Below are 12452 nucleotides of genomic sequence, written 5' to 3'. Positions count from 1 at the left end.
GCTTTGCGATTTAGCCTCGTTGTCACGCCGGCGGCGCATTCAAACTCATGCTCCACGACATGCGATTTTGTCTTCAGGGTATTCTGACGGACATTGTCAAGATCACCGCACGGGACCCGTCCACATTCGATGAAACTCAACTTTTTGTTGATTCGCAAGAGGTAGCTGCTACAATGCCCTTAGTACCGTCGCCGATGCAGGTGCCCTGCAGATCTATGATCCTCACCAGGTGTCCTCTGTGCCGCAACTGACAGTATTTGAAGCTGGAATTCAAGCAAAAGTTTCGAAATATCACTCAAATCATGGACTGTGTGTCGTGCCAAAAATGTCGCCTGTGGGGAAAGCTGCAAACATCAGGCAGGTTGACTCCCACGTCGCTCGAATATGATGCCACGGACAGGAGACGGCGCGATATGACTGTGCATTTTTGCATGATAACCTCCCTCAAAATGCAACACGCGCAGTTCCGACAGAGGGTGCTGCAAAATGACCGATGTCGGAACGAAGCGTGCGTGAGCATCCCCCGCTGGCGCTAACTCTTATCTGCTAATCGTTGTTATCCCCGATACTCTGCGGCTTTATGTCTATGGCGGCGACATCTGCTCCCTATCTGAACTGTGATCGATGGGATCTTGCCGTCACTCATCGCCAACATGCACAGGTCTCGCAGCTGCACTTAAGATCCTCTTTTCAGTCCAAGAGTAAGACATTGTTGTTGCGACTCGAGCGACCTTACATATCATACGACATCATGCTGACTCGTCGATTTGCCTCTTAGTATTTCGGGCTATACACTACGCCGCAGCGAGCTGGTTGCTCTATTCAATGCCTTCCATCGGCTGTCGGAGAGTTTGGAAGCGGTAGAATCGTTTAGGAAGCTCTATCACGAGTCGTTTCCAACAGAGCGCGTAACTGCCTCGGCCTCCAGGAGCGTTGAAGCCGTTCCAAGCGAAACGCCTATCCACGAGCCTGTTGCCCTTGACAGGGACGACAACGGCAGTGCTGCAGCCGAGAGCAGCGCTCCATCTCTATTTTCGTTCGAGAGCATCATGGACTCCCAGTCTCCGTGGGGACTCTTTATTGGAGCCGTGATCTTTATCTTTGGTCTGGCTCGGATTCTCCTGCAGACGTAAGTTGCATCCCCCTGGAGCCACCCTTTCGCGCGCCTGGGTGATTGTGAAGGATAGATTCCGGGCTCGTTTGTGCACCCTCGATTCATTCCGCTGAAGAGCGACAGCTTCGGCGTGACCAAGAACGCCCACAGTCTCTGCCTTTGGGTCGGTACGTATCCTGACGCGATTTACCATCCTCCAAAAGCTTGAAGAAAGAGATCCAAACCGATGTTTCAAAGAAGTCGCAGAAGAAGCACCAGGCCAAGTCAAAGCGAAAGATCCGCCATGCCTGATCTCTGCCACAACTCTATGACCTCGGCGGCTTGGGGAGGGATTGAGCTCGGGACAATCAAACAGTTTGTGGCGGAGTTGCTATCCTCGAACCCTGGCGTCAAAAGTTTACAGACAGTGCCACATAATGTCGTTCGGGTGGGCGATGAAATGTCTGTTCTTTCTCGAATGCGACTTTGCAAACGAGACGGGTGACTCTGCTTCCAAGGAGACCGAGGACCACTCTTCCTCAGGGCCTTGAATACACACATGGTTCGTCACGCAGTCAAAGCAGACCAAGGCGCGCACACCAAGTCATTGCCGATCGAGGCCTACCATCCATGTCGAGTCGTGCCCCCTCTCTTGATATCGAGAGGCTGCATCTGGCACGGAGCGGTCTGAACCACTCAAAGCTGTGGAGTATTGGCGTCAGCGCCCGACGGACCATGATACTGTTGTTCTGATCGATCGCGGCCAGACGAAATCGACCGTGCACGGTGTAATCGAGCCACATGTCAGTGTCAAGAGTCCGATTGCGGCAAGGACGGGACTCAATTGAACAGCCGCCTCCGCGCGGCCAGCAGGTCCGGACGATGCGAGTCGTGGCTGCTGCCGGGGGAGTCGCCGTCAGCGGTGCCCCTTCTCTTTCTGCGCTGACTGCACCATGTTTGGTGCTATCTTTTCCGCTTGAAATGAATCAATGAGGCCCGCAGGAATCTGCAAGTGTAGGCCGTTAGTATCCGAGAGCCGATGCAACAGGTCTATCGTGCACATGGCAAGCAAAATGCGAGGTTGTCCACAAAGCGTACCCATCAATGTCTCCATCGAGCACGCCTTGGACATTAGATTGTTCGTAGCCACTTCGGAGATCCTTGACCATTTGATAGGGCTGGAGGACATATGTGCGGATCTGCGAGCCCCATCCGTTTTCAGGCAGGGCATCTCGCAGCTCGGCACGGGCACTCGCTCTGACACCATGTAATAGCGGCGTTTTATATCAGATACAGCTTGGTCTCGCGACCAAGAGGAGGGAAGCAAACACCCGCACTGGCGCCAAGATATAGGCATGCTCCCGAAGCGATACATACTCTTCAGCAAGTTTCCGCTGGTAGAGCTTGGCCTTGAGCATCTCGATGGCCATTGCACGGTTCTGATGCTGGGATCGCTCGTTTTGGCACTGATGGATAGGAGAGCGGCAACGGTGTGGGGGTGAGCCGGCGTAGTGATCGATGCTGCCCCCGGCGGAGTGAATCCGATAGGATGGCACCGACAGACGGTGGTCCAGATTGCGCAAACGGAGATGCAGAAAAAGCGAGGACTCACGTTGATGATGATCCCGGTGGGAATGTGGGTCAGTCTCACGGCGCTGTCTGTCGTGTTGACATGCTGACCACCGGCGCCCTGCGACCTCATCGTTTCGATCTTGATATCCCCCGGCGGGATATCGATAGAGCCGGTGCTTCCGTCCTCGGCGGACTGATGGGCAGGGAAAACCTGGACGGAAATAAACGAAGTGTGTCGCTTGTTGCCCTGTTTCCATCCATTGTATGTTGGTATCTGAAGCAATCTATCGCCGCACCATGCCACAAGCCCGATGCCACCAAGTTCAGGTTTGCTCGGCCGGTTGCTGGCCCCCACAGCCCCAAGATGCATGAGCGAGAGCTGGACACTTACATCGCCAAACGGAGAGATCCGCACAAATCTGTGCACGCCACCCTCGTACTTGCACCAACCATAGGCGTTTTCGCCTGCGATGCTGATGGTGGTATTTTTGAATCCGGCAATGTCGCCCTTCATTTCGTCGACGACCTTGGCTGTGAACAGCCAATGGGGTGAGAACAGAACATTGTCCAGTAAGTGAACCGGAGCCAAAGTCTCGCCAGATGGGCCGCAAACATTCGCTAATGACGCATCTGCTATATCGCCCGAGCTTACCAGTGTATCCGGCCGATTGCGCCCATCGGGTGTACATTCTTGTTATCATTGCTACCCAGTCGCAGGACTCTGTCCCGCCAGAGCCGGCACGAAGCTCAACAAAGCAGCCATTTTTGTCTGCTGGATCGGCCCTGGAGACAGAGAATTGGAATGGACGCTGAGCCGGCCGACTCTCCAATTCGGCAAATGTCGCAGTCGGTGCAGCCGCCGGCGTCTGACTCGATCTGCTGCAATCGATCTGCTGCAATCGATCGCATGGATGTAACGTACATCAAAAGACGGAGAGAGTACGATTCCATCGAGGTGTGTAGATTCGCTAAATCAGCAAGAACCTCATCCATCAGCGTCCAGTCCGACTCCTGAAGGGCCAGTTCTATATACAATTTTGTCAAGCAGAGTCATATCCAGGACGAATTAGATTGCTCACGAGATCGACGGTGTTCCTCGATCCCATTTGGGTACCGAGCCTCTCAAGCGGCGGAAATATACTGCTGTGGATGAGTGCATCACAGCTAGGTTGCGTCGAAACAAGCACGGCATGGCCGAGGAGCTACCTTTCAGTTCAAGACACTCCACAAACTTTTGTGCGAATGAATCGTGCTCGGCCAGGTCATCCGTCAGCCTCGAGAGCTCCTTCTGCAATTGAATAGCCCTCTGTGCATCTTCATCCCACAGCGTCTCGGACTGTTGAGCAAATATACGAGGCCATCGGATGGGTCAGCGCAGATCATGGCAACGTATGAGACACGGTCGATCGCAATCGCCGTTGGTGCGCCAGCCAAGTCTTCCGATCGTGATGCCCACCTTGACTGCCTCCGATATTTCGGCGAAGCGGATTCGCATTGTCGACCAGTCCTTCTGGCTGTCTATGAGCTCCTGAACTAACTTGATCTGGTCCAGCTGACTCGAGACGTTGGCGAGCAATTCTTTGGTGTTGCGATGTGCCAACGAATACGGCCTGCACCGACCAATCAACGGCACAGCCGACCTTGGAGGAAAACAGTACCTCTCGTGTCGCCCAAGTGTCGGCCATGGAAAAGATATTGGCGCAACCAGGCGCCTGGCCACGGATCGCAGGGCGGCGGCCATCGAGCAGGCGAGAGATGGTGCTGGGGCGGATCGGCGGCTTGCCTCAAGACACTATGAAAAAAATTCTTGTTAAAAAAATGAGCGAGAACGAAAAAGCGCGCTCTCGGAGCCACCTCGGTCGGCGAGAAGAGCAGTCTCTGGCGAGAGACCCCCGAGGGAAGGCGAGAAGCCTCTCGCCGTCACACACACTTTGCACACACACACACACACACACACACACACACACACACACACACACACACACACACACACACACACACACACACTTTGCACAAGGGAGTCAAACACCTCCCATCGACCATCCCAAGAGGGATGGCAACCCCGAAGTGGACTGCCCAGAATATGGGCGACCCGGCATCCACTGTAGAAATACTCAAGGAACGGTGCAAGATACTTACAGTCTATCCAGAAAGAAACGGGACACTTCCCCTTCTAGGCTTCAGATGTCTGAACCCCGCTGACTGACTTGTAGGCCCAGTGGGCAAGCCATGGCATTGCACTCCTGTCTTCGTTGGCAATCTCTTTGTTTTGGTTGGTTTGGGAAGCACAGTCTTGAATACACCCGGTCGATCTCCTGTGGCGATGATCGACTGGCATACCGAGATCATGTTCCTTGAGGCATTGATGTCTCGATCCCACAGCGTATGGCAGCTTGCACAGCTCCGGACAAAGTGTGGTTTCTCGATATCAAGATGCTCGACCTTCTCAAGTCGCTTGGCTTCCCGACAATGTGAGCACACCTGGGATGTGTTGAACTCGTTCACCGAGCACACATGGATCTTGGAGACGGATCGGTCTGGTGGGCCTCTCTGGTGGTGGTGGAACTGCTCGAAATACTTGGCGAACCTGAGTCTCCTGGGACTGGAGGCATATCCCTTCCCCTGCTTCCAGGAGGCATTCCCAAAGGCAATCGCCACTTCGGTCTCCGGTGGTGCCTGGTCGATGACTTGCTTGCACATCTCGTGGACAGTGCGCTGTCGCTTGCCGTGGAGATCGAGTCGCTTGAATCGCCGTCGCCGGGTCAGGCTGAAGTACAGCTGTTTCTCCAGCATGTCTCCATCGAACCCATGGCGAATGTATCGCAAGAAAGAAGACACTCCAGGGATCTTGGGACTTGGTGTGGTGCTCATCCATTGCTGCAGACCAAGGATCTTGTGGGTGCTCTGGATCCACTTGGTCGCTTGGGTGGTGCCACATCGATGCTGGTACTCCTTGTTGGAGAACGACACAATCTTCTCGTTGGCACGCTGTGCCTTGGTCACCTTGACACCGTCTTGCTCCTGGATGGATGGTTGACCGGGTGCTCGATTGACAGCGGTGAAGATCGATCCCACTCCAGGGTCGATCCCGATCCATGTGGTCCGAGAGTCGTCGATGGGACCGACCCTGGCCTGGATCTTCTGCTCAGGAGTGAGTGTGTTGTCGTCCTTGTCCACGGATTCCGGCTTGACATCGGGGTCCTTCTTCAGGATCTTGTATCTGAGTGTGGTGATCGAGCACCCGACCCCATCGGTGGTGATCTCGCAACCAAAGAGCTGCTTCCCCTCCTCCCTGGCACCAAAGAGTCTCGGATCCAGCTTGAAGTTGGTCTGCCAGAAGGTCTCTTGCTTTGTGGTGCCATTGACCTTGGTCTTCAGGTCGTCCCACCTGAGCCCAGTGCCAGTCTGGTATCCAAGGATTTCCCACAGTGCTTTGGTGTCGAGCTTGACATACTTGGCTCTGGCATCGCAGAGCGGGACCAAGGTGCACTGTGCTCGAGGGGCCTTGAGTCTCTTCTTGGTCTGGGCAAGCCGGTCGGTGAGGCGCTTGATCCGCTTCGTGTTGACAGTGATCTGCTTGCACACCTCCTCGTGCTGGGTCTGGAGTGCGTTGTATTGATCCGACTGCCTACGTTCGATGGGTTGACACATCTCCTCGTTCAGTCGTCCACGCTCTCCTTTCAGAACATCGGTATCCCTCACGAGCCTGGGAATGATCATCTTCTGAAAGACCACCATGAAGAGGGCCTCCTTCAGGTGGGTCAGTCGAGAGACTTCACTGGCCAGTTTCGATACAACTCGATACAGGTCCTGGTGGCTTTTGTAGCGAAACCGATATAGCTGGTCGGCATGGTGGGCGAAGGACTTCCTCAGATCAACGAGGAGTGTCTTGGAGAGGGGATTTTCCATCAGCTTCATACACTCGTCGACGTGTGTGTGACGTTTGACATCCTTCGGAGCAACCAGGACCAAATTGCAGTATCGACGGAGGAGAGACCAGTAACGATCGAGAACGTGGGTCTCACAGTTGACTACATAGGTCTTGACAGCCAAACCAAGGACCTGTGACCCAGTACCCTTTGGGAGGGACACTGGAGGCAGGATATACGATCCACTCCATGTACTTCGATACAGGTCATAGGTGTCGATGATGTGCCTGTCTTCTTGGGTCGTGCCTTTCTTGACACTAGTCATTCCTGTCTGCACCATGTTGAAGCATTTTCGAACGAACGCGGGTTCACTCGACGACACAGTGGGGAGGGTGATGCCCTTGTCCAAGCACCGCCTGAGATGCAGCTCCAGGAGACGAGATGCTTCGTACTGCACTTGAGTCATGGCTCGGACAGTCTCCTCGATCTTGTCGTGCAAGGTGTCGTTCTTGATGATGGCGTCCAGAGTGCACTTGACGGTGGAGTACTCGGCCTTGGCATACTCGTTTGGGCCACAGCCAGGCAAGGTAGAGCTCCAGAGTGGGTTATAGAAACGGCACTTTGGGGTGTTGCTTCTGGCATGACCCTCTTCCCCGCACGTGGCACATACAGGGACCTTGGGTGCTTGGCTGACCATTTCAGCGACCGAGGCAGAGCCAGAGGCAGGGCTGCTGTCGATTCTGGCTGTGCACTTCTTGGTGAAGGGCCTAACATGGTTGGTCAGGCCACAGGCACGACACGATTTGATGACGGGTTTCTTGGCCACAGGAGAGTCATTGGGTGATCCCGGGTCGGGATCGGGGGGTGTCTTTCTCTTGGGAGCCATCTGGCGAGAAAATAGCAGCGATGGCTGGTTCTGCCCTTGGGGAAGAAAGAATCTCCTCAAAACCAGCGCATTTTGGGCTGGCAGAGATACTGCGCAGTGGCGTCCTTGATTCAGATCCAGAAACGCATCGCTCGCTCAATCAGTCGTGGGAAGACATCTTGTCAAGGTGAGTCTTGCCTGATAGCCAAACGATCATGTCATCTCGCTGACACACAGCCACGCTTGACTAGGTTTCCAACCAGAGAGATTCAGACGGTGGTGGTTCTTGTCCGCAATCGGAGTGGAGCTTCCAACAATGATACAATTGGTCATTCCTCCACACCAGTCGCCCACCACCACCGTCAATTGGCTCAAGACGATACCAAATGCCGTCAACAGACCATGGCCAGATTCCAACTTTTGCTGCTCCCACAAAGCAATGCGACGGCAGGATCGTCGATGGGCAAGATGAGGCAGTCATGTCCATCGCGAGACCCGATTTGATGCATATTTATCTTGTCAAAAATAAGCAGATTGCATCGCTACCCGGCGGCTGCCGGCTGACATGGGTCGCGAGGTGCTTTTCGGCCCCACGTTCGAGTTTACAGCGTTTTCCAAGATGAAATGGGACACCCCGTTTTGAGCCATGACAGTGGTTTTTTCTGTGACCTGAATACATCTGCCCACTCATTGCAATCATGGTCAAGCACAGCACCCTCGCTGCTCCGCAGCTTGCGTAAGGTCGCCACCATCTTCAGTGTGTCCAAAAGCACCATTCACCGCCGGCACTCCGAGACCAGTGCAGCGACCCACAGGCATGGGCTGTGCATCCAGCCCTCGGAGGCAGCGGTTTGCTCGGTACTTTGAGCAGTGCAGATCGAATGTGGAGACGGGGAGCGACCGGTGGCTTTTACTCGGAGGTGATCTGTTGAATTGCATGTGTCTCCATTGGACATAAGTCCTCACATACTACATGTTCAAGGGAGCGGGTGTGGTGTCCCGATTTTTTTCTGAATAGATTGTAGGCACTCTTTGATGGAAACTGGCAATAGGTGAGTGATCCTCATATGGCCACGACAGTCGTGGTCGAAACAGCTGATGGCACCGATACAGGACGATTGAAGCAGGACGATTGAAGCAGGATGGTTGGAGCAGGATGGTTGAGACGGTGATCACGCCCGTCAAGTCGATCCGGTGAACAATAGGAGTACAATGGCGTCAGCATAGAGGACACCATGGATCTGTCTAATCCCTTCCCCGCGACGCTGCTATACAATGCTCTCGCGCTTGACGTTGATGACTATATATGATGCACCAGCGCCCTGGGATTCCAGTATCAGTCTCACAATCCCCAGTGACTGCGATCCAGCAACGCCTACCATTCAGTAAACGTGCCCGACGACATCGAGATGTTGAAGAACGTCCCATTGCTTTTGTGTTGTCTGCCGCGCACTTCGCAGTAACGATCGCCCTTGATCGGATAAAATAGCCGCGGACCGTCTATGCGGCGAACAAAGACTTGTCAATGCAATGACCCTAGTCGCAGAGCGTCGGGTCGCGCTTCGGAGGATGATGGGCTGATGCTAGACATCGCTGCAACAGCAATGAGGCCTTGATAAACATGCGACGCACCTGTCGTCAATTCGTAAACAGGATCACCCAACGCAGCTGATGGAGAGCGCTCCCGCAGCCGCTGCAACAGATAGTTCTCCAAGTCGGCAAAGTCATCGCTCTGTACCGCAAGGAAGCTTCTTGCCTCCCTCGTATGCGGAAAATGAGCCGAAAGATCGGTCTGGGGAGCCTTGAATGAGATCCGGCGGGCACCTTGTTCACATTCCGAGACAAGAGTCGTCCGGAAGTACTCCAGCGTAATGCTACTGGCATGAACGGGGTTGGTGGGCGAAAAAATCTCGGTCCGGCCGGGCTTACGTGATCCCAGGATGCGAAAGTTTCTGTTTCGACTGTAGACGGAGCAGTCGACAAACAGGCCATTGATGCCAAGAGATTCGTCTAAAAACAGACTGCGGACATATTCGGGGTCCACCTCCGCTAGTGTATCAATGGCGATAGGTGAGCTGGCAACGTAGCTTGGGTATTGGTCGATGGAAAATGCCTTGAGATAAAGTCGCTGCCGGAGATCTCGAACAAACGCCCCTTATCAAGACACAAATGCCCAAGAAGAGCGTCAGTTCGATTGCTGTCCAAAGAGAACGAAGCAATGGATCGCATTGATTTTATACCCGTACCCACCAACATGCAGGCTACTCTCGAAGCACACTCCTCGAATATTGATAATCAAATGTCGCGAGAACTTGACGGCAGAGGTTGAGTCCAGATCGACAACGGTACAGTCCGCAGCGGGGATGTCGAACAACTTGGTCAGGTGGGTGATAACTATCTGGGGAGCAGGCGACCATGAATCGAAACAAATGTGCAAATGCAGGCGGAAGTGAGTGGCGATCGCTGCCGGCACCGCATGTCGCCCAGACCTTCAATCGAACAGCATCCACGGCTCGCCATCCCGCGGGATTGCCCCGGACTCATACATGCCGAAACCGCTCCATGATGTCTTGGGTATTGACGGTCTGGTGTTTTGACTTGTCAAACTCGAGATCAAAGTAGAGTTTGCATGGCCGATCATGGCGAATGACCTCATGAAAGCAGCGCTCGCTTGGCTTGAAGGCTCTATACCGAAATCGAGAGTAAACAAGAGTCGATCAGCAAGCAGAGTCGCAGCATGAGGGCCTCAAGCGCGCTGGAGCTGAAGAAATACCCACAGATATGTTGGCCAAAAGTCATCCAATGACGCCGGGAAGTAGTAGCGAGGACCTGTGTGTGGCTGGGATAGCTTCGTGGCCAGAGACCAGGGACGGGGCGTTGTTGGTATGAATCGGGCGACGGATGCTCCAAGTCATGGCAAACTTTGAAAGGACGGTGATGCCACGAGTCGATCGAGCAGTCATCATCGATCGCATCCTATCATGCCTTTCGATCGTACCTCATATGCAAACAGAAACGGCAGCTCGGGCCGCAGATCTTGCAGACTGGTGTGATTAGAGGCATTTACAGATTGGGATGACGAAGGCTCCAAGACCAACCCAGGGACCTCGCACGATGGGTCATGTACGCTCCGGCAGCGGATGGAATTCGAGCGGAATGATGCTTGTGCAGTGCGGCGGCGGAGTCATAGAGATGTACCGAGCCCATACCGCAGGGCCGGCGCCTGTTTTGTGAAGACGATGCGCTGGAGTGGGTAGCTGTAGACGGCGTGAGGCGTGATGTGGCCGGTTGCATGAGACTCGTGAGATCTTTGGTCTTTCCGGCTGGGCGAGCGATCGGGGGCCGAGGTGTTCATCTGCCGGCTATAGCGAAGACAAGGCCCTAAGGCTGGTGAGCCGTTGGTAGCGGGCGGGATGGAACATGTCAGCGGTAGCGTACGGCGGCAGAGGCTGCCGCAGAGACGGCGGATCATCGGGAACAGGATCCGAGTTCGGGTTCGATCAAGGAGGAAGATGCAGGACGAATACCAAGGCAGCGCAAACGGAGCGCAAACGGGGCCTCGAGCGCGGGAGAAACCACCACCAAGAAAACCCTTCGCCCACGCTGTCGGCGGGACTCTGGGCTGCCGGAGACGATGCATGTGCTGGAGACGATGCATGCGATGGGCGCAGCGTATGCAATGCATACGATGCATACAACAGACTGGCTCGGGCATGGCACGGTTTCAGGGCGGCGGTGATGGTCCTCTGCTCCGACCGGGATGTCTTGCAGTGTGGACATGCACTTGGACGGAATATCGACTCAGCCAACAAAGGCGTCGCCGAGACGATGAACGGCCAGAAGAGACGGTGATATGTATTTCTCGAATCAGCTGCCTGTTTTCGGGCTGCTCTCTTTGGATTCATGATCGGCAGGTCTGGTTGTGTGAGGTATAAAGAGCGACTCTGGAATACTGGCGATGATTTCATCATATTCGTCGGGCTGATTGTCGCTCTCGTCGTCGAGATCGGGCCTGACGGTGTCGAGGGCAAATGGCACCAGTGATAACGGGATAGTTTGCTCGGCCGAGCGGAAGCGGCGACAATCAACATCGTAGCATCTGTAGGTGGATGTGCAATGGCATACCACCAATCAAATCATATCAAATCATATCAAATCATATCAAATCAGTTGGCCCTTCGAATTGTTCATAACAGCGCGGTTCCTGGAGCAGCTGGGTTATGGCCGAGATATTCACCAGTCGCATGACATTACCTTTGGGTAAATGTACCATTGTTGAGGCTGGCGACGTAGTAAACGCCATTGCTTTTGTGCTGCCGTCCGATGTTGAAGCAAAATCGATCGTTACCAATGGCATAGACGAGAGATTTGCCTGGAAAATAGTTGTCAGTATGGTGCCGTTTGCCGTGTCCTCTGGGCTGTATCGGAAGCAGGACGCTTACTTTCGGGGAAATATGTGGCCGATCGAAAACAGGCCCTCGAATTCCGGCTTTGGATCGACCTCAAAACATATTCATCGATTTGAGGAAATGGCGATGGCTGCGAGGATGTCGTTTGCGCTGCGTCATTGCTGCGCCCCGAAAGCGGCCCTGGGAAACGGAGCACCGGACTTTCGCCAAACGAGAGGAGTCGCAGGTCATCGTCATACTCCACTGCACACACAAGACTTTCTTTGAAGAACTTGAAGGTCTCGTTTTCGATCCGTTGATCCAGTGCAGGCTTGTCTGCTCGCAAGAGAGGCGATGATTTGCCAATTTTGGATGAATATATGATGCGAAAGTTGCGATTTTTGCTGTACACACTCTCATCGATGAATACCGCCCGGCCGCTCGATGGATGTTTGACGATGAGCTCAGCAAACTTGACGCTAGTTTCGCCATTTCCTTGGCTGTATTCATGGATCCGAGATATGAGATACGAAACGAACCGACCTGTGCCGTTTTGAAATTAGAGACCAGTACACTGGTAGAACACATGGTGGAGCGAAGAGGCCATACAACAACATACCGACATGGCCATTGTCTTGAAAGACGGCCCCGGGGAGGTTGACGAT

The 12452-nt window shown here is 54.0% G+C and overlaps 1 protein-coding gene across 1 annotated transcript; it reads left to right on the top strand.

The window, feature by feature from the left end:
- The first annotated feature begins 5462 nt into the window (after positions 1-5462).
- BJ171DRAFT_548456 (uncharacterized protein) lies at positions 5463-6611 on the top strand. The gene has a single exon (XM_053113029.1). It carries the CDS (start codon positions 5781-5783, stop codon positions 6282-6284), a length of 504 nt encoding a protein of 167 aa, XP_052961477.1. The 5' UTR covers positions 5463-5780; the 3' UTR covers positions 6285-6611.
- Positions 6612-12452: the final 5841 nt, after the last annotated feature.

Source organism: Polychytrium aggregatum (assembly GCF_025602895.1).
Source record: "Polychytrium aggregatum strain JEL109 chromosome Unknown BJ171scaffold_214, whole genome shotgun sequence".
Lineage (NCBI taxonomy): Eukaryota > Fungi > Chytridiomycota > Chytridiomycetes > Polychytriales > Polychytrium > Polychytrium aggregatum.
This window is presented reverse-complemented; position numbering and strand designations above follow the sequence as displayed.